Here is an 18666-nt window from a genome sequence, read left to right as displayed (position 1 = left end):
TAAATTAAATTTGTACTACCGATCTGAGCAAGTTTTAATTTCCACTGTACCCGCGTGCGCTCAATAATTTAGCGGTCTGCATTGGCTCCATCAGCTGAATTGTTCAACAAAATTTATAAATTTTGAAATTTTGAAAGGAGAATGATCCTTGATCTGATATATAAAAAAATTGAGAACTAAAGATTATTTAGTTGAATTTCCTTGAGCTGATGAAAGTTGGATTCGAATCTCCAGCCTCCTGGGGTGCAGGAAATTCCTGCCTCCAGAGTCACTGCGAGGTGGGACCGGTTACTGTTAAAGGGTTTAGTTATTGTTACTTTTTTTAAATAAGGGCCCACCCCGCAGTGACTTTGGGGGCAGGAATTTCCTGCCCCCAGGGAGACAGATGATTCGGTTCCGTGAAAGTCAGGATGGGAAAAAACTTGGCGCTTAGGTGAATTTCCAACTATCAGATTGCATTTATAATTTTGAATTTCTATATGATTTACATTTAACGGTTTAGATTGGTAATTAATTTTTATGTTATTTTTTCAAATTTTCAATAAGTCAAATGTGCGCTCCACCTTGCAATGAGTGAACACTGAAAATGTCGTAGGTTAAATAAGACTTATATAAAGCCTTACATATTTTCTATTCGGTCCAACCTAAAATTAAAATTAAACTACTGAATATATGACAATGATCCCTATACTAAAAAAAATTAAATTACAAATGTTTTGCCGATAAGCATTTCGTTTCCTTTGACAAACGTACGCTCTCAGTTTAAAAATCCGGGACGCAAACTCATTTGTATTTGTTTATATTTAATTAAATTTAACACTTTACCGAGAAAAAATAACTTACTAACACTTTATATTTAATTAAATATTCTTACAAGCGCCTCATAAATATTCATTTTCTGTTCCTAAAATGTACATATACCAATTTTACACGAGACGTGTTAAGGAATTTCAAATAAGCGCGTGCACAAAAGTTGTTTAATGAAAAAAAAAAAAAAAACATCCATGGGAAGCATTATTCAAAGGGGATCTTCAATTGTGGTCCAATTAGTTTCATCAAATAAAAAAATGTCTTTACACCAAAATAAATAAATAATTATGCTGATGTCAATTAATTGTATAAATTAAAAATAAGAACTTTTCATTGACTAAAGCAATTCTCGAATTGCTGATATCAGCACACATTCTAAGAACTCTCAAATTAATTATTTTTTAATACACGTGGAAAGGTCCGCTCTTCTGCGGCAAAATAATGATATCTGTATATATATATTTTTTTTATTGGGAAAGTTCAATGACAAGGGACCCACTACCGAGCTTACCAGCTACAGGAATCTCTTAGCTGTTCCATTTTTAAATTGAGGATCATGTTAAAATGGTTCCTATAGCTATCTGGACCATTGCCACTTCTGGTTCAACATTTAAATGCACTCCACAACACTTCAAGATTCTCTTACAACTTGATACCTAGCATAATAATACATTTCGAAATTAAAAAAATAATTTAATGAAGTCTAAAATGTATGATTAGAATACAATTCAAAAGAACTAATTGTCACAATGTGAATAATATATAAAAATATTGATATTTATAGAAATAAAAATAATTGACCACATGATTTGTAATTCCATACATACTTTCAACAAGTGATCCAAATAACAATACAAAATCATATTATATAATTTCGTGTGTACTTCAAACTATAAAATAACAATAATCTCGCATTGCAGCAATAACTTTTGCATTATAGAGCGCAACGAATCATCCCAAAGCTGATGTATTTCTCTTGAAATTTCAATAAAAGAATACAAATTAAGATATTTTTTTTTAAAGTAGTCATTGATATTGTTAATAACATATAAATTCGATTAATTTTTAGTGGTATTGCAAATAAGTTTAGGAGGCCACATGCCCTAATTCCAATTCCAAAGGGATACCATAATTTATTTATTTTTTGCAATTTTGTATTAACATTCACAACAAAAATGGAGAATATTCATTGGATCAGTTTGACAGTTGACACCTTGCTCCCAGTTCCAAACAAGAATAGATGAAGACATTGATTGGACTGTTATTTTGTCGACTAATTAGAAAATTCTTAAGGAGTAATTGAATGAAAAATTGAAAATAAATAAAGAGGAGCATTTTCGTCTAAAACACCAGTTTCAGTCAAACTTTCTCTCATCAAGTCCAACCAGCTTCTTCGCTATTTCCCCGAACCAAATACTCTCCAGTATTTCTAAATGGAGATAACAGAAGCCCGCACTTTATTCCCTCAATAATGGAGAGGTGGTAGTTCCTACTCTCCGGAACCATTCTATATAAGCGCCGAGAAACAGGTATGAAATGAAAACAACAGCATCTCCACTCAAGTCTTCTTCAAGTTTAATTATCAATTCACTTAATCGACTAAACATGAATACTTATGATAACCACTCCTCAATGCCAGCCGTAGGATCACAGCCGCTGCAGCCGGGATTCGTTGAAGACACCCTTCAAGGCCGTCTCCAGTGCCTCATTGACCGGTCGACCGACCACTGGACCTATGCCATTTTCTGGCAATCCACCCCTCCCCCCTCCTCCCACCTTCTATGGGGCGATGGCTACTACAGAGCCTCGCTTGACGAAATTCAGGCCCCCTCCGTTGCCACGTCACTGGCCGAGCAGTCACACCGAAAGCGTGTGCTTCGGGAACTCAACTCGCTCGTCTCTGACGGCTCACCGTCAGACGAAGATGATGTGACTGACACTGAGTGGTTCTTTCTGGTGTCTATGACTCAGTCATATGATCCACACATTATGTTTTCTGGTGAGCCAGTGTGGTTTTCCGGCAGTGACCAGCTTGCAAAGGCGCGTTGCGAGCGGGTGCGAGAGGCGCATGTATTGGGTATTCGTACAGTGGCATTTGTTCCGGTCAATGCTGGAGTTGTCGAGATGGGATCCACGCATGTTGTGTTGAAAAACCCCGAAATTATTACCCGCATTTATCAATCTTTTAACCTTGCCTCTTCGGTGACGGGTTCTGGTATGGCTGATCTTGCCTCTTCGGTGACGGGTTCCGGTATGGCTGATCTTTGGTTCAATGACGAGTTCAGGGCTGCAAACAATACAACATTCACTCAATCACAAAAAAATGAATTTAATCTTGTGAAATCCGGCGAGATTTTGAATTTCAGCAACAATTCGGGCAGTCTGGTTGAACGCCAATGCTCATCAGCAATCCAACATGCATCAACTAATCCTAACCTCAGCGAATCCAACAAGAGAAGCCGTCTCTCTTCTGTTCCTTCCACGTCAGAGCACTCAGATCTACAGAGCGGCGCCCCGGCAGCAACAGAGAGACGGCCAAAGAAGAGAGGCCGAAAGCCAGCAAACGGCCGGGAGGTTGCAATGGACCATGTGGAGGCAGAGAGGCAGAGGCGCGAGCGATTGAATCAAAAGTTCTATGCGCTTCGAGCTGTGGTCCCCAATGTGTCGCGCATGGACAAGGCATCTCTCCTCACCGATGCCACCTCTTACATAACGGATCTCCAATCCAAGGTCAAAGCCATCGAAGCGGAGAACTCTAATCTCCAGTCCCGAATTTCTCAATTGAATTCGGTTAGCAAGGACCAGAAGAGAAAAAGAAATCAAGACGGAGAGAGCGGTGGTTACGGCAGGGACAGAATTGTCGAGTTGGAGGTGAAGATGATTGGAGCGGAGGAGGCGATGGTGCGGCTTCACTCTGACAGGTGGGGTCATCCCGTGGCAAGGCTAATGGGGGCGTTTATGGAAATGGATTTGGATATACGGAGTGCCGGGATGTCGACGGTGGGAGATGCAGTGGTGCAGCAGGTGACGGTTGGGATGGGTACACGTGTCTTCACAGGGGAGCAGCTTAAAGCCGCACTTTTAGGTCGTCTCACGGGAGAGCAATCAGAGCATTCATTTAATTGAATAGCTTTTGTTACCTTAGTTAGTTCTGTTTCTGTCTGTAGTTGCTCGCTCTGTCTAATGCTGTTAATAGTTTAAATTGTCTAATTGTTATTTTGACTTAGGTTTGATTTTCATGGACTAGGATTGTTGTAGGACGTACTTTAAATAATACAAACTTCAACATAGCTTCTGGAATGAGCAATGTAATCTTTAGTATCGAACTTGATAGTCGGAAATCCTAATTTGACTTAAATCTTGAATTACATGTCATAGAGCATTAATTATATGAAATAACTCCGAAACAGCTCGTTAGCTTGATGGATATATTAATTTTTAGATTCCAATTGCTAAATATTCTTTTCAGTAATTGCTTCAAATGTTAGTACAAATGACATTGTTTCGAAATTATAGATAGGTAGCAATCAATTATGAAAAAAAATTGGATGGGCAATTTTCTAATTTCATATATGCAAGCATTCTGATTTGAATTTAATTATGGACTAATGAATAGTTTTAGACAGACACAAATAAAATATAATTCGAACATCTTTGGGGATAGATCCAAATTGCTGAAGAAAATATTTTATTTCCGTTGTACAAATATCAATTATGTAATTTTTTTTTATTGTTTTTTGAGAAAGATATTTTTTTGTTGTTAAATATCAATTCTGTATAATTTGTTTTTTTCCTTAAAAATCTGATGCAGCGTTGGTATTACTATATATGGTAGCAAAATTGTATCTCCACATTAACAAAATGTGCATTCATGTCAGAATAGGATATTAAGATAGGCACTCCTCGGCAACTATATCAACGGGAATAGAGAAGCTGTTCTGGTCTGCAAAAATATTCACAATTATTTCGGAGGGCATACCAATTCTCTTTGATTTGTCGTGAAGCTGCATTACGCATTAAGCGGTCAATTGGTTCTACTGTTTTTCTTCGGCCCATGCTATTCTTAGATTTTTCCTCTTACGCCTGCCTCAGTTTCAGACCTTTTCTGGGTTTTTCTGGTCTAGCGTTTTTTGGGGAGCATGAGATCGGGCTCGGCCTGTTGGCATCTAAGCCGAGTAACCAACGTATTTCGACTAATAGGATCAGATCGGAAGAGCACGCTCGGTAGAAGTTAAAAGTTAGGTGGTTCTCAAGCATTTAAAGGTTCAAAAGGTGGAAGTTGTGATTTTGATATTCTATAGTTTTTTTCATAATAAAATGAGATGCAAATGACCTGATATCTGAACTGGTGTTGCAATAGGATGATTTTTAAATGTAATTAATTTAAATTTACAATGATGTTAAGCTTATTGATATTAAGTTTGTCACATCTACATTTAATTAAAGAAGTAACATTACAGAATTCTAAATCACATCCCTTCAGGATTCAGCTGCGTATTGAATAACTAGTATCGTGCCCGTGCGTTACAACAGAGACATTATAAGATTGAATAGAATATGAAGATATTTTTTTATTGACATTTCACCCATAATTAAGAAAAAAAATATATAAATGAAAATAACACAAATGAAAAAACAATGGAGAGATAAAATTATAAATAACAGTAAAAGAAGCAACATTAAAAAAAAAATGGATCAAATATAACATGAAAAAAAATCTTGTAGTATCATTGCCAGTGTGATCCTCTTCGATGTAGTCTAACATTTCTGAAAATAAACAAAATAATATGAAAAATAGATTATAATTGCTCCAATTGAAAAAATATAATAAAATTAGAAATGTTAAATTAATATGGAAAGTACCTTATTCCTTGCTCAAGACCTCCCGGTAAACTATATTTTTTGTATACACTTTGGGAGAATCAATTTCCTTCTTCCGTTTCAACATGATTCTTGTTGTACGTCGTGCCGTAACTCTTGACAATGCGATATATAACTGGCCGTGCGAGAAAACATGCTCGGGTAAATAGATGCTGACGTTAGGAATTGTTGTCTTTGTGCTTTATTGATTGTTTCCTCTCCGATAGACATGATAAGAGTCTTTGCCTGATATTGTTAGGGAAAAATAAATAATGTGAAAAATATGTAAGCATGTGCATTTTCAAATTGAAATTGTTGTTTAAAATAAAAATTTGTGTTATAACATGCTCTATTCAACTGTAAAATTTCACATTTATGTTCAAAGTTTTGTTGTGCTTAAGGGTCAATATCAGAGGTATTATTTGAAAAACAGCATCAGTCTTCTGTTAACAATGCCATTTTTTTATGGAAAAATTGTGAGATTGCCACTACAAAACCTTGAAATTGTGAGATTGCCACTACAAACTTCAAAATTGTGAAAATGCCACTATAAAACGTCCATAATTGTGAAAATGCCACTATAAAACGTCCATAATTGTGAAAATGCCACTATAAAACGTCCATAATTGTGAAAATGTCATTAACAGTGTATTCTTATAATATTTTTATCAAAAATTAATTTGAAGAGGCGATATCAACTGGAGTGTTACTATTTTTGTATGAAGGGTATAATCGGAAATACAAAATTATGTATATCAAAACAGTATTTTTCAGTTATTTTTTGATAAAAATATTATAAAAATACACTGTTAATGGCATTTTCACAATTATGGACGTTTTATAGTGACATTCTCACAATTTTGAAGTTTGTAGTGGCAATCTCACAATTTCAAAGTTTTGTAGTGGCATTCTCACAATTTCCCCTTTTTTTATTTGATGGACTTTGGGCAATTGCTAAAATAGTTAGAAGGTCTTACAAATAGAAAATTTTCAATCGTGCTCTCATTTCTAATAAATATTGTACAAAGAGTCTAGCTTAATTCCTTTCCTAGATACATTTTTATTTTTGGTTTTGTTTTAGTACTGTTTTGGAGTTTTTTTGAAACCAGTTGCTAAATTTTTGTATTTTCTTCTTTGTGAAGATGCATACTACCTGGATGAGGCTGATTAAGTATAAATACCAATTTGGAATTTTACCATTGAGAAAAATATACAAAAAAAAAGTCTATATGAAATCCATCAACAACTTAACTATTTGCAAAATGACCCTTGTCAGTTTTATATGTGTATTTTACAAGAAGGGCCTTATTTTTATTTTATTTGTGCTATTACTTATAAAAGATGATAGTCACAACATTAGCTTGTGCCATTTAGAAATAAGGTTATATGAAAAATTAATTGTCTCCACTTCTCATTTTCAACCTATTTTAAACCTTTTAGGGTCTACCACATTTGAAAAAAATCTGAGGAAATAGGAGGTAATTTGAACATAATTCGGAGAAAATCCATTTAAAATAACAAACATTCAGAGATTGAAAGTATTACAGTGCTAAAGATTACTAACAGATAAGCATAAAAATATATAACCTTAGTGAAAACAATAACACAAATAAGCTTAAAATTACAACGTAGTAAAAATTAATTAACCTGGGATCGTGCAACCTACATTAATTTTGTTGGTTTTGTGGTATTAAAAATAAAATTTTCAGTTAAATAATGCTTTGACTTAATAACCTGCTTGTTATTATTATGTCTTCTTATTTTACGAATTAGGGGCTACCTGCCACATATTTGATTTTACTGATACAAAACTATCTCTACAAAGTATAAACTTCACATATTTACATAATTTTGTTGGTGACATTTTGGCCGGTTATTTAAGGGGTTTCAATCATTTGCAAGTTCAAATATAGATATGTATAGAAATAAAATTGATAATATTTCTAGTTTTCTCATGACAATAGCTATAGAAATATAGAAGAGAAATAAGGAATGAAAGAAATAAGAAAACATAATTATATCACTAAATTGGAGAGGGAAAAATAAGGAAACAAATTATATTACTAAATTTCAGAGTTTATTTAATTTTAATTGTAATGCATCGGGTAACAGTACACCGTACATGTGACGAATATGTTTTTAATAAAATTTAGATTTCTACACATTATTCAGATGCATTTAATCAAAAGAAGACAGATTATGTAATTGGATGACAAAGATTAAATCTGAAATTTCATCTTTCAATTGTAGTTGTTGACGGATCGGACACCCAACGTGCTTAATAATGGAATGGAGATAAGATGGACTACTGAGGCGAATAAGTTGTGCAACAGGCCAGCGCAACTTCCCTTCTATTTTAATTTCCGAATTGACCTGAATAGCTTGTATTTGTTTCTCTAATAAACTCCTTAGTTTAAGACGACTTTGATTGAGATTAACCACTATAATTCTTCCAAATACACAGGGAACCCTCAAATTTTGGCAAGCCCCTTGAAGTTAAAACAATATAGAAATAAATAAAAAATCAATCATTGCGTAATTATTGACTGTTTTTCTAAAAAGATCTGCATTTCATTCCATAACATCTATACAACATTAGATGCCGGAGTTGTAAAATTAGATTGGTTGATCCGCTCAAATAGACATACCTAAAATGAAAAAGAAAAGCTTGCTTATTTAAGATTTTCACACAGGATTCTGCCGACCAAAAAAGCTAATCGAGAGGGTTCATTTAAGCAAAATACTGATTTATTTGATGTTTATTGATAAGCATGTAAACATCAAACAGAAAAAAATTATTTTGATAATACAATTATTTTGCACTTCATAAGAGAGCGCAATTTTTCTTTCTCATTCTAGTTTCCGCCAGATTCCTTGGTCATCACACGGCCAGGAAATCAGATTTTCACACTCCCAATTCTCCAGGAAACTAAGCATTGGAAACAAATTAGGAACAGCATCCCAGTCACATTTGAGATTTCTGAGGAATCTCAGTCGCAATACCTCGACAGCCCAGCCGGTTTCTGCTCCTAGTGCCTCAAGCATTCCACCCCTTATATACAGTTTCTTCAAACCCACCAAATTTGTCGGCGAAAGCCAATCAGGAAATACACTAAACGGTACACAGCGAAGATCAAGCTTTTCGATTTTCGGGGGAAGACAGAGGCGCATGTCTGCAATGCTCTCGGCTGTCTTGACTTTACCAGAATTTGAAACAAGTGACTGTTTCTTGTGTGATGCTACCACTCCCCATGTTACTGAAAGATACCGCAGGTCTTCTAACTTGGCCAATTGTTGGAGCTCATCATCGGTTGCCACCGACTGACGGCCTATGCTGATGCTGAGCTTTCTTAGCTTCTCTAGCCTCGTCAGCTCTGTCAGACGACATGGGTCTTTGCTTTTTGTGCTCCCAATCACAAAGCCTTTTAGCACTTCTAGGTTGACGAGCTGACCGAGGCCTCGGGGCATTTGATCAAGCAAATAGCACTCTGATACATCTAGGTACTGCAACTTCTTCAATGATGTGACCGCAACAGTCAACTTTTCGAGGTTGTGGCACGCTCTAACGTCAAGAATTATGAGATAGGAAAGATCTCCAATTGAATCAGGAAGAGACTCAATTCTAGAGATTCCTCTGAGGCTGAGATACCTCAAGTTCCTACAAGCCCCGATACCCTTCAACAACCATTCTTTCACAAACTCGGTATGGTGTTCGCTGGAGGCAGTACACCTCCCAACCTGGAAAGTGCCCATTTTTTTCTGGCCAGAGAACCACGACTTGTCGAGATGAACATATTGTTGGTTGACATTGTATACGGATAGCAAACCCTGATTGCTGGACCTACCAAAAGATCGCATTCGTGCTCGCACGTGTTTTTGCCCCTTCATCAGAATCACACGGCTAGTTGTACCGACAACAGGATTTCCCATGGGATCAAGCTCCAAGAAATTGTCTTCTTTCGCTGCTTCAATCAGGTGCTGACGGATCCATGGATATACTCTGAATGCATGGACCTCATCACAGTGCTCATGTTTGACTGGTACTATCAGACCATGGTACACGAGCTCTTCAAAGCGGCCTTTACCGATCTCAGTATCCAGAACGATCCCCTCACCAATCCACCAATGAATCAACGGCTGTTTTTTTATGACAGCACCCTCTGGAAAGATGGCAAGGCATAAGAGACACTGCTTTAAGCGGCCGTCGAGGCAGTCTATTGTATTCTTGACCTCTGACATGGCAGCACTGTCTTGTGTCGGCTCATAACTTAATTCGAACTGTTGTGTGGTGTTATTCACACTCTCAGTAGCTGAATAAGACCTTATGCTGATGCTTGATCGACTAGTTCTTGTCAATTGGTTCTCTTCCCCGAGTAATGTTTTCAATTGGAGCGCATCAGTTTGGATTGTGTCGAACAGGGAATTCAAATCTGAAGAAACAACCCCTAATTCGGATATTAGGAGCTTGACTGCATCAAAGTTTTTTAAAAGGGAATGGAGGACTTCGGAAATTGCTCCTTTGGGCTGAGGCATTTCTTTACTTCTATTTTTTTGTTTGCAATGGAAAAGAGAAGAACAAAGAGAGAGAGAGATGGGTCTGGTTACACAGTGGAATATTGAGCTCGCTTTGATACGTTTGTAGTGTGGGAAAGAAAGGGTTTGATTACTCGTCACATCGTTGTCAACAGTGGATTGAGCACTAACTGTGAACGGTAGTGATTTAAGTCAAAAAGACATTCGCACTAATTAAGGTCGGAACTCACATTGAACTATCGTCCATCGCTAGTGAGTGGTGACTTCTCTCTCAAGGCAGTGACACTGACATGAGACTTTTTGTGGTTTTCTTCGCTTTTGTGGAAATTCAAACAGAAACAGGATGACGATAATGTTGTATCAGACATTTAAGGTCTGCTCCAAAAATTCAGCAGGGATGTATTGGTGTGGTGTAATATGGTATGTTGTGATTTAGTCGCGTATTGTGCTGTATGATTATCGGGATAGATAGTTTATAAGCAATTATGTTTAATTTTTTTTTTATAATTTAAATCAGTTTATTTAAAATTTATTGGTCACTTGTCGTGTTGTATTGTGATTATGTTGAAATAGACAGTTATGGTACACTAGTTCGTTGTAATTATATGTGACCGATCACATTTGTCATATGTAACTATTTTTTCATAATTTAAATTTGTTTGTTTATTATTCATCAATAAATTGGTAGTGATTCACGTGACTACCTGTTGTGACCAGACCAATTCACGTGTTGTACAGTGCCAACTTTTTGAAAGATGATTTACGACAAGTAAATAGTCACTGCATAGGACATGAGTCATATCACTTGACTGTAACAAAACTGATCACAACATGACTTTTGAAATCTCTAAAATCAGGACGGTTCATGGATCGTCCTTGGTTTAGATTCTATTATAATTTAAATATAAATTAATTAAAGGTTTACAAAATTTTTATTCATTATTGTAAAGATTATTTTATTCGAATTCGATCATTTTCGATGTTTTTTAATTAATAAGTACAAAAAAGTAAAATACATATTATATATGAGTGAATATATTACAAATATACATATTATGATAATGAATTTAATTACGGTCATCCCTTCTTTCAAAATTCGTCTAGGAGATTGTTTTTTGTTTTTTTTTTTTGAAGAAGAAAGTGCGATATGTTTTGTTAGTTGTGTGACTAAGAGTTGATCAATATATTGATTCGGTTTATTCTAATGGTTTAGTCTTTGTTATTGTTGAGAAAAATAATCATTACTTTATTTCGTGACAGACCGACTTTTTAATTTTTATGAAAAAGGATCTAGTCACTAGGGATAGGGACACTACAACAAAATAGACACTTTTTGTGAGAAAAAAAGCGCATTAATGATGGTCATCCGTCGCAAAAAGAAAAAACTGAAAAATGAGAGTACTCCGTCACAAAAAGTCACTTTTTTATCCTCACAAAAAGTATCTCATTCTTGTTGTGGAAGGGTTCGCTTTGATCCGTTTGTAGTGTGCGGAAAAAAAGGGATTAATCCGTCGCAAAAAGAAAAAACTGAAAAATGAGAATACTTCGTCACAAAAAGTCACTTTTTTATCCTCACAAAAAGTATCTCATTCTTGTTGTGGAAGGATTCGCTTTGATCCGTTTGTAGTGTGCGGAAAAAAGGGGATTAATTGGCTCAGATCGTCATAGCGTTGTCAAATGGGGATTGAGCACTTACCATGAACGGTAGTGATCAGTTAAGTCAAACAAACATTCGCATAAATAAAGGCCGGAATCACATTGAACTACCGTCCATTGCTACTGAGTGGTGACTTCTTTCTCAAGGTAGTGACTAGTGATACTTACATGAAGCTTTTTGTGATTTTATGCGCTTTGGTGGAAATCCAAACAGAAAAAGGATGACAATAATGTTGTATCAGACAATATAAGTGTGCTCCACAGATTAGGACTCTACATGTATCGTCCTCTTCCTCTATTCAGATTCTATTACAATATTTTAAACAAGAATTTATAAAGGTTTTATAAAATTTGAGTAGGATTAAAATGCTTTAAGATTTTTGTATTCTAATTATGTCTCATATTTTTATTTTTTAAGTCCAAATAATTGACCCAAACTGCTAACATTATATCTATATTAAATGTGTCTGGAAATCAAATTTTATATTGTGTTGCATATGTTAGTTACTCAATTTATAATGTTTACAGTAGTTAATTATTTATTTCAAGTCATATAATATAATTAATATTCAAAAAGTAGTAAGTTGTTATTTGTTAATTTTAGAAAGCTTGTTAGTGATGTTAGTTCAGTCTGATGTATCTATTTCATATGAATTGTATCAAGCAATCAATACAAATTTTGTTATCACATAGAAGTGTTGTAACTTAAATGGTATGTTTGGTTGCAAAACAATAATTACTCTTTTGTCATTTGTCTTATTAGAATAACCAATTTTAACTTTTTATAAGAATATGCTATTTTAATAAAACAAAAGAGTTAAATTCACTATTCTAGCTATTTAATTCCATCCAAACAAATAACAAGCTATTCCCTATAGCTTTGTTATAAGAATAGCCTATTCTTACTCCAACCAAACATACTCAAATTTATAATAATAGGAGTAAAATAGAATAGTGTTAATTATTTTCGTGCCACATATTTTTTTAATCTTTTTTAAAAATTAATTGCAAATATCAAAATATTAAAGGTAATTTAATTATTGAACAATCTCTCAAATTTATCTATATATGAATACAGAATTGGACGCTGTAACACCCGATTTTTTTAAAAATACCCCCAAAAATAATTATTTTATTAATAATAATCAAGTTTTGGATGAAATTTTAAAAATACCCAGGCCGCAGATTTTTTCTGCGCTCCGGAATTTTTATTCCGTGCCGCAGAAAAAATTTGCGCCCCGAAATTTTTTTTTTTTTTTTTTTGGAATTTTTTATTCCGAGCGCAGATTTTATCTGCGGCCCGGATTTTTTTTTTTTTTTTTTTTTTTTTTTTTTTTTTTAGAGTTTGGAGAAAAAAAATCCATTATGTATATGTATGTATATGTATATGTATGTATATGTATGTCTATGTATATGTATATGTATGTGTATGTATATGTATATGTATATGTATATGTATATGTATATGTATATGTATGTATATGTATCTGTATATGTATATATATGTATATGTATATATATGTATATGTAAATGTATGTATATGTATCTATATGTATATGTATATATATGTATATGTATATGTATATGTATATGTATATGTATATGTATATGTATATGTATATGTATATGTATATGTATGTATGTATAAATATACAAATATGTATATGTATATGTAGATGTATAAATATACAAATATGTATATGTATATGTAGATGTATATGTATATGTATATATATGTATATGTATATGTATGTATATATAAATATACAAATATATGTATATACAAATATATGTATATATAAATATACATATATATATACATATATATGTATATAATATTTATGTTTATGTATATGTATATGTATATAATATTTATGTTTATGTATATGTATACACATATATACACATATATACATATACATATATTATACACATATTATATTATATATACATACACATATATTATTAAAAAAAATCAGATCATGGATATTTTCTTTCTCCAAACTCTAAAAAAAAAATTAAAAAAAATATTCATATACATCTACATATACATATACATAAACATAAATATTATATACATATACATATACATAAACATAAATATTATATACATATACATATATTATACATATATTATATACACATATATACATATACATATATATACAAATACATATACATACATATACATATACAGATACATATACATACATATACATATACATATACATATACATATACATATACATATACATATACATATACATATACATATACATATACATATACATATACATATACATATACATATACATATACATATACATATACATATACATATACATATACATATACATATACATATACATATACATATACATATACATACATATACATACATATACATATATATACATATACATAATGGATTTTTTTTTCTCCAAACTCTAAAAAAAAAAAAAAAAAAAAAAAAATCCGGGCCGCAGAAAAAATCTGCGCTCGGAATAAAAAATTCCAAAAAAAAAAATTTCGGGGCACAAATTTTTTCTGCGGCCCGGAATAAAAATTCCGGAGCACAGAAAAAATCTGCGGCCTGGATATTTTTAAAATTTCATCCAAAACTTGGTTATTATTAATAAAATAATTATTTTTTGGGGTATTTTTAAAAAAATCGGCTGTAACACCTGCCTAAGTTAAATATTCCACTTGAATCACCGCCACTCTGCCGGCCTACACTTCTTTATTAATTGTGATCTAATCATTCCACAGAAGTTGGTGTCACTTTCAAGTTTCAACCTTGTTATACAGTAATATGTTTCCTCATAAATGTTACCAACGTTTGTCATTTATTGTTATCTGTTTTAAACATATTGTATTAGAACTTAGAAGTGACGATTTTGCCACTTGGCGGTCATTTAAGGCATCATGTTCCAAATTCACTTTAATCATAAGAACAACTCTAGCGCCATTAAGCTAAAGTATTTCTGTGGTAAAAATAATAAATAACAGGATCTTTTTTTTTAAACTTGCAACTTATCACAGAATGGAAACCCAGTTAAGAAATAGTTGACTGAAAGTCAAACTATTGTGAGAAATATTGTAACTGAGTGAGGCTATGGTAATGTGCATAGCGCGGATTGATCAGTACTACTCATCAATATTTTTGTTTTTTTTTTTTTTTTTAACGGTGGTTTCAAACTGTTTAAAGTAATTTCCATATGAATATGTACTTGGTAGCTAAAGTTTACAAAATTTTACAGTTTTTACAATATTTTTCCTAAAAAAATAGATAGGTAGAAAATCACTTGATCTGCCGTGCCGTAGCCTCACTCAATTACAATATTCCTCGCAATTGTTTGACTTTTAGTCAACTATTTCTTAACTTGGTTTTCTTTCTGATACAACTCCTGTCAGATGAGGCCAGTAAGTGGCGGATTTAGACATTAATTGTTGCCAGTGAATTTAATTTTGCTGCTTTTTATCTCTCTCCTTCTCATTTTCTTAATTTAATTAAACTTATTTCTCTTTCGTAAAATCTTACCTTTAGTAACATATTTCATATTTGCCAGTTGTCCTTCACCAACTGATCTTCCAAAGAAATAAGAACGGAAGAACACAATTTTTATTCTTTAAACTAAAATATAAAAATATAATTTCAGTACTAGAAAATATTACTATGCTGATACCCCTACACTGAGTACAATAAAATAAGTTCGTCGATGGGTCACATATAAATTCATTTTACCAAGACCAATAAAAAGAGAAAAATAATGAAAAATAAAACATTACTTCTGAGAACACAACAAACTGATCATTTATCAACAACCAATTTTGCTCTCACATGGCCAGATTCGATCTTGTATTGTTCTCCAATTCCCATATGTACCATCAGAAACCAGACATGAGTTAGAAGCTCTCCGCCAAGGCTAAGTTGCTTGACATGTGCGTATGATCGGCAATTGATTGCGGCATAACCCAACATCTCAAGCCATACCCCGCTCGCTACCCGCCATCTCTTATTAGCATCCAACTGCAGCAGCTCTTTTGCCAGTCGGCACGCATCAAACAGGACTGATTTGCTCCTATCTCCTTTCACCTCAACGGGTTCAACTTCAGTCTCCACATTCAGGAGCAAAAGGCATGCATGTTTGTCGTCTCGTGTTCGTTCCTCAGCCTCAAAAAATTTCTCGGCCTCAGCACATGTGTCTTGGAACCGTATCTTCCCAATACCTGGCGGCATCATGGAAGGTTGCAGGACAAGAAGATACATCATGTAATTGGAAACCATCCAACTGATTTTTTCTCTCGACTTGGTGGTGTAATGTTGTTCATCGTTGCATACCTGATCCTCCTCGCAATTGGAATTCTCTATTTTCACGCGTATTTCACCACAGTTGGTATGCTGATCTTCTCTCAATTGCTCTTCTCCGCTCAATTGCTCTGAATAAGGCTCCACGGTTTGGTAGCAAAGAGTTGTTGCAATGTGCCAGAGCATTATGCTTTCATCAAAATCTTTTTCTACACTCCAAATGAGATTTGTACTAGATTCATCCTTTAGTGCTAGGTCCCCTCTGCTGGACTGCAATGCTTTTAGATCAAAGGAGTTTGTTGCACTCTGGGCCTTTCTTTTGAGCTCTTCAAAAATCAACTTTTTCAAATAATCAGGCACATCAAGATAGCTTATGTACCAGTAATTTCTCCATATCTCCCTCACCTTCGGGAAGTATTCTATAATGTTAACATTAATAACCTTCAGTTTGCCGGAAAAGAGATGGGAAAGAGATGGTAAGTTAATATGCAACGCCAAGATCTTCGAAACTGGCCGCCTCCTTCGGAAATACCGAATGAGGTCATATTGCCTCATGGAGTTCGACCACCGTGGCTTACCATTTGGAAGCATCCGATTCACATACCGAATTATTGCAGCTGCTAGAGTGTCTAAGTGTTTATGCTCGAGCCAAACGATCGTCCAATCTGAGATTAAAAGGAGAACTATGGATACGGTCTCGAGTAAAAGGGCAGCAGATAACAGTACATATGTAATCGTTACGTCGGCACTTTTGTAGCCTTGCTTGTTGCATTGGTGAAACAGTACAAGAGCGAACAATATTAAACTGAAGGAGAGGCCGCGCAAAAATCGACCACTAGGGCAATGCATATGTACTGCTTTTGTGTGGAGAATATCATAGAGAAAGGAAAGCTCAATCTCAATTATTCTGAAAGCTTGAGCAGAAGTTTGGTTCCAAAAGAAAGGCTGGCTCTCCAGCCGGTCCCGATAACTAAGCACGAGATCCACCACAAGTCGCTTAAAAATTCTGAAAAAATGGTGGCCTTTATGTATTACCTTCACATCAGAGAGACTGGCAGCCTCCATCCCGGCCTCCTTGGCCGGCGGCAATGGCTCATTCTCCCTCTTGATGTAGGCATTCAGACCCGCTTCCCTCCTCGAGACATACTCTTCCATGAATTTTGGATAGTTTGGGCCTGGCTCAGGTTTCGGCAGCATCGAGTCCCTTAATTCATCCATGCTAGCAGACCGGAGAGCGAGAGTCCTCTCCCCGAATTTCAGAAACCCAGCAACAAATACCAATATAGCAGGTATCCAAAGCCGAGGGCTCGGCAACGACTCAAGAAATATCAACACCGCCACTGAAACTTGAACAACCAATCCCAGGAAGTGCCTCCACCAGAGCTCATTATCCTCGAGGGCATACGAGGTGATGGAGTCGGGACCGCCGAGGTGGAGAAGGAGAAAAGGGGCCCAGAATGCCATGAGATCGCCACCCAAACTCTGATCGCTGTCCCCGGTCTGCATGTTGAGAAGGTTGCCGAGCGCCAGCGTGGCGACATAATCAGCAGAGAGATAAAAGGACCAGAGCAAAAGACTGAGGTTTCTGTTCGCACTGCGCTTGCGAAATGGCGCCAAGAAGATTAGAAAGATCTGGAGATTTAGGCTGAGAAGCACCAGCAATCGGATTTCGCTGCCGTTCCAGAGCCGCCTCAGTTCGAATGGAATCACTTGCATTTTGCTATACGTGTTGCTTCTTTGTTTGTGTTATGTTGTTTTATTCTTATTTTTTTCCGATCAAGTGTGGTCCGTGGAAAAAGTGGGGATCAAATTTGATGCCACCAGCCCACTACCATATTCTATGTTCCAAAATTAAATTGATCAGCTCCCGTTCCCTAATGTCAATGTCAATATATTTGGACTTAGGGAATACTATAGAGTTGCTTTCAACATGGGGTCAGTAATCAATCGTACCGATTTGATGACTGTGCTTTTTTTTTATCTTCTTATTCTGTCGCAGCAACTATATTTTATCCTTGACCTGCTACACCGAAAACAAACGTTCATCTGATTGCGTAACCTTTAATTTTCTTTTGATATCCTAATGGGATAGGAGTCGGTTTCCGATAATGTTTGGGACAGCGATAGTATGTTCTTATTCATTTTCGAATTATTCTATTAGAATTATATAGTTGGTTATAGGCTTATAGCTGTGTTATAAATAATTTAAATTTCATATGTATTTTTAAAATGGAGAAATTTCATGTATACCTCTCAGAAGTTTTGAAATTATATATTTCTTCCTTTAAAATTTATAATATTATATTTTTTTCTTTGTAAAATTCAAAAACACACATATTTATTCATTTTATTGTCATTATTATTAAATCTCAGTATAAATTTATAAAATATCCATATTACTCTTTATTAAAAAAATATTCAGTATATTTAAGAAAAATATCAGTCTTCAAACTTATACCTATGCACAAGTAGGGCTGTCAAAAAAGCTCGCGGCTCG

The 18666-nt window shown here is 34.6% G+C and overlaps 2 protein-coding genes and 1 pseudogene across 3 annotated transcripts; 1 reads left to right on the top strand and 2 right to left on the bottom strand.

The window, feature by feature from the left end:
• Positions 1-2176: 2176 nt before the first annotated feature.
• LOC144571829 (transcription factor MYC2 pseudogene) lies at positions 2177-3964 on the top strand (annotated as a pseudogene). The gene has a single exon (XR_013517587.1). The product of XR_013517587.1 is annotated as a transcription factor MYC2 pseudogene (transcript).
• Positions 3965-8520: 4556 nt separating this feature from the next.
• On the bottom strand, positions 8521-10203 carry LOC144571920 (disease resistance RPP13-like protein 4). Its single transcript, XM_078321314.1, has one exon. It carries the CDS (start codon positions 10201-10203, stop codon positions 8521-8523), a length of 1683 nt encoding a protein of 560 aa, XP_078177440.1.
• Positions 10204-15587: 5384 nt separating this feature from the next.
• LOC144571762 (uncharacterized) lies at positions 15588-18107 on the bottom strand. The gene has a single exon (XM_078321130.1). The coding sequence runs from the start codon at positions 17883-17885 to the stop codon at positions 15672-15674; it is 2214 nt and encodes a 737-aa protein (XP_078177256.1). The 5' UTR covers positions 17886-18107; the 3' UTR covers positions 15588-15671.
• Between the last annotated feature and the right edge of the window lie 559 nt (positions 18108-18666).

This window comes from Carex rostrata, chromosome 19 (assembly GCF_964058835.1).
Source record: "Carex rostrata chromosome 19, lpCarRost1.2, whole genome shotgun sequence".
Taxonomy (NCBI): domain Eukaryota; kingdom Viridiplantae; phylum Streptophyta; class Magnoliopsida; order Poales; family Cyperaceae; genus Carex; species Carex rostrata.
The sequence above is the reverse complement of the archived record's forward strand: the minus strand, read 5'-3'. Positions and strand labels throughout refer to the sequence as shown.

Coding starts and splice junctions, on each gene's coding strand:
- LOC144571920 (XM_078321314.1), bottom strand. CDS start 10,203: ATGCCTCAGCCCAAAGGAGCAATTTCCGAAGTCCTCCATTCCCTTTTA.
- LOC144571762 (XM_078321130.1), bottom strand. CDS start 17,885: ATGCAAGTGATTCCATTCGAACTGAGGCGGCTCTGGAACGGCAGCGAA.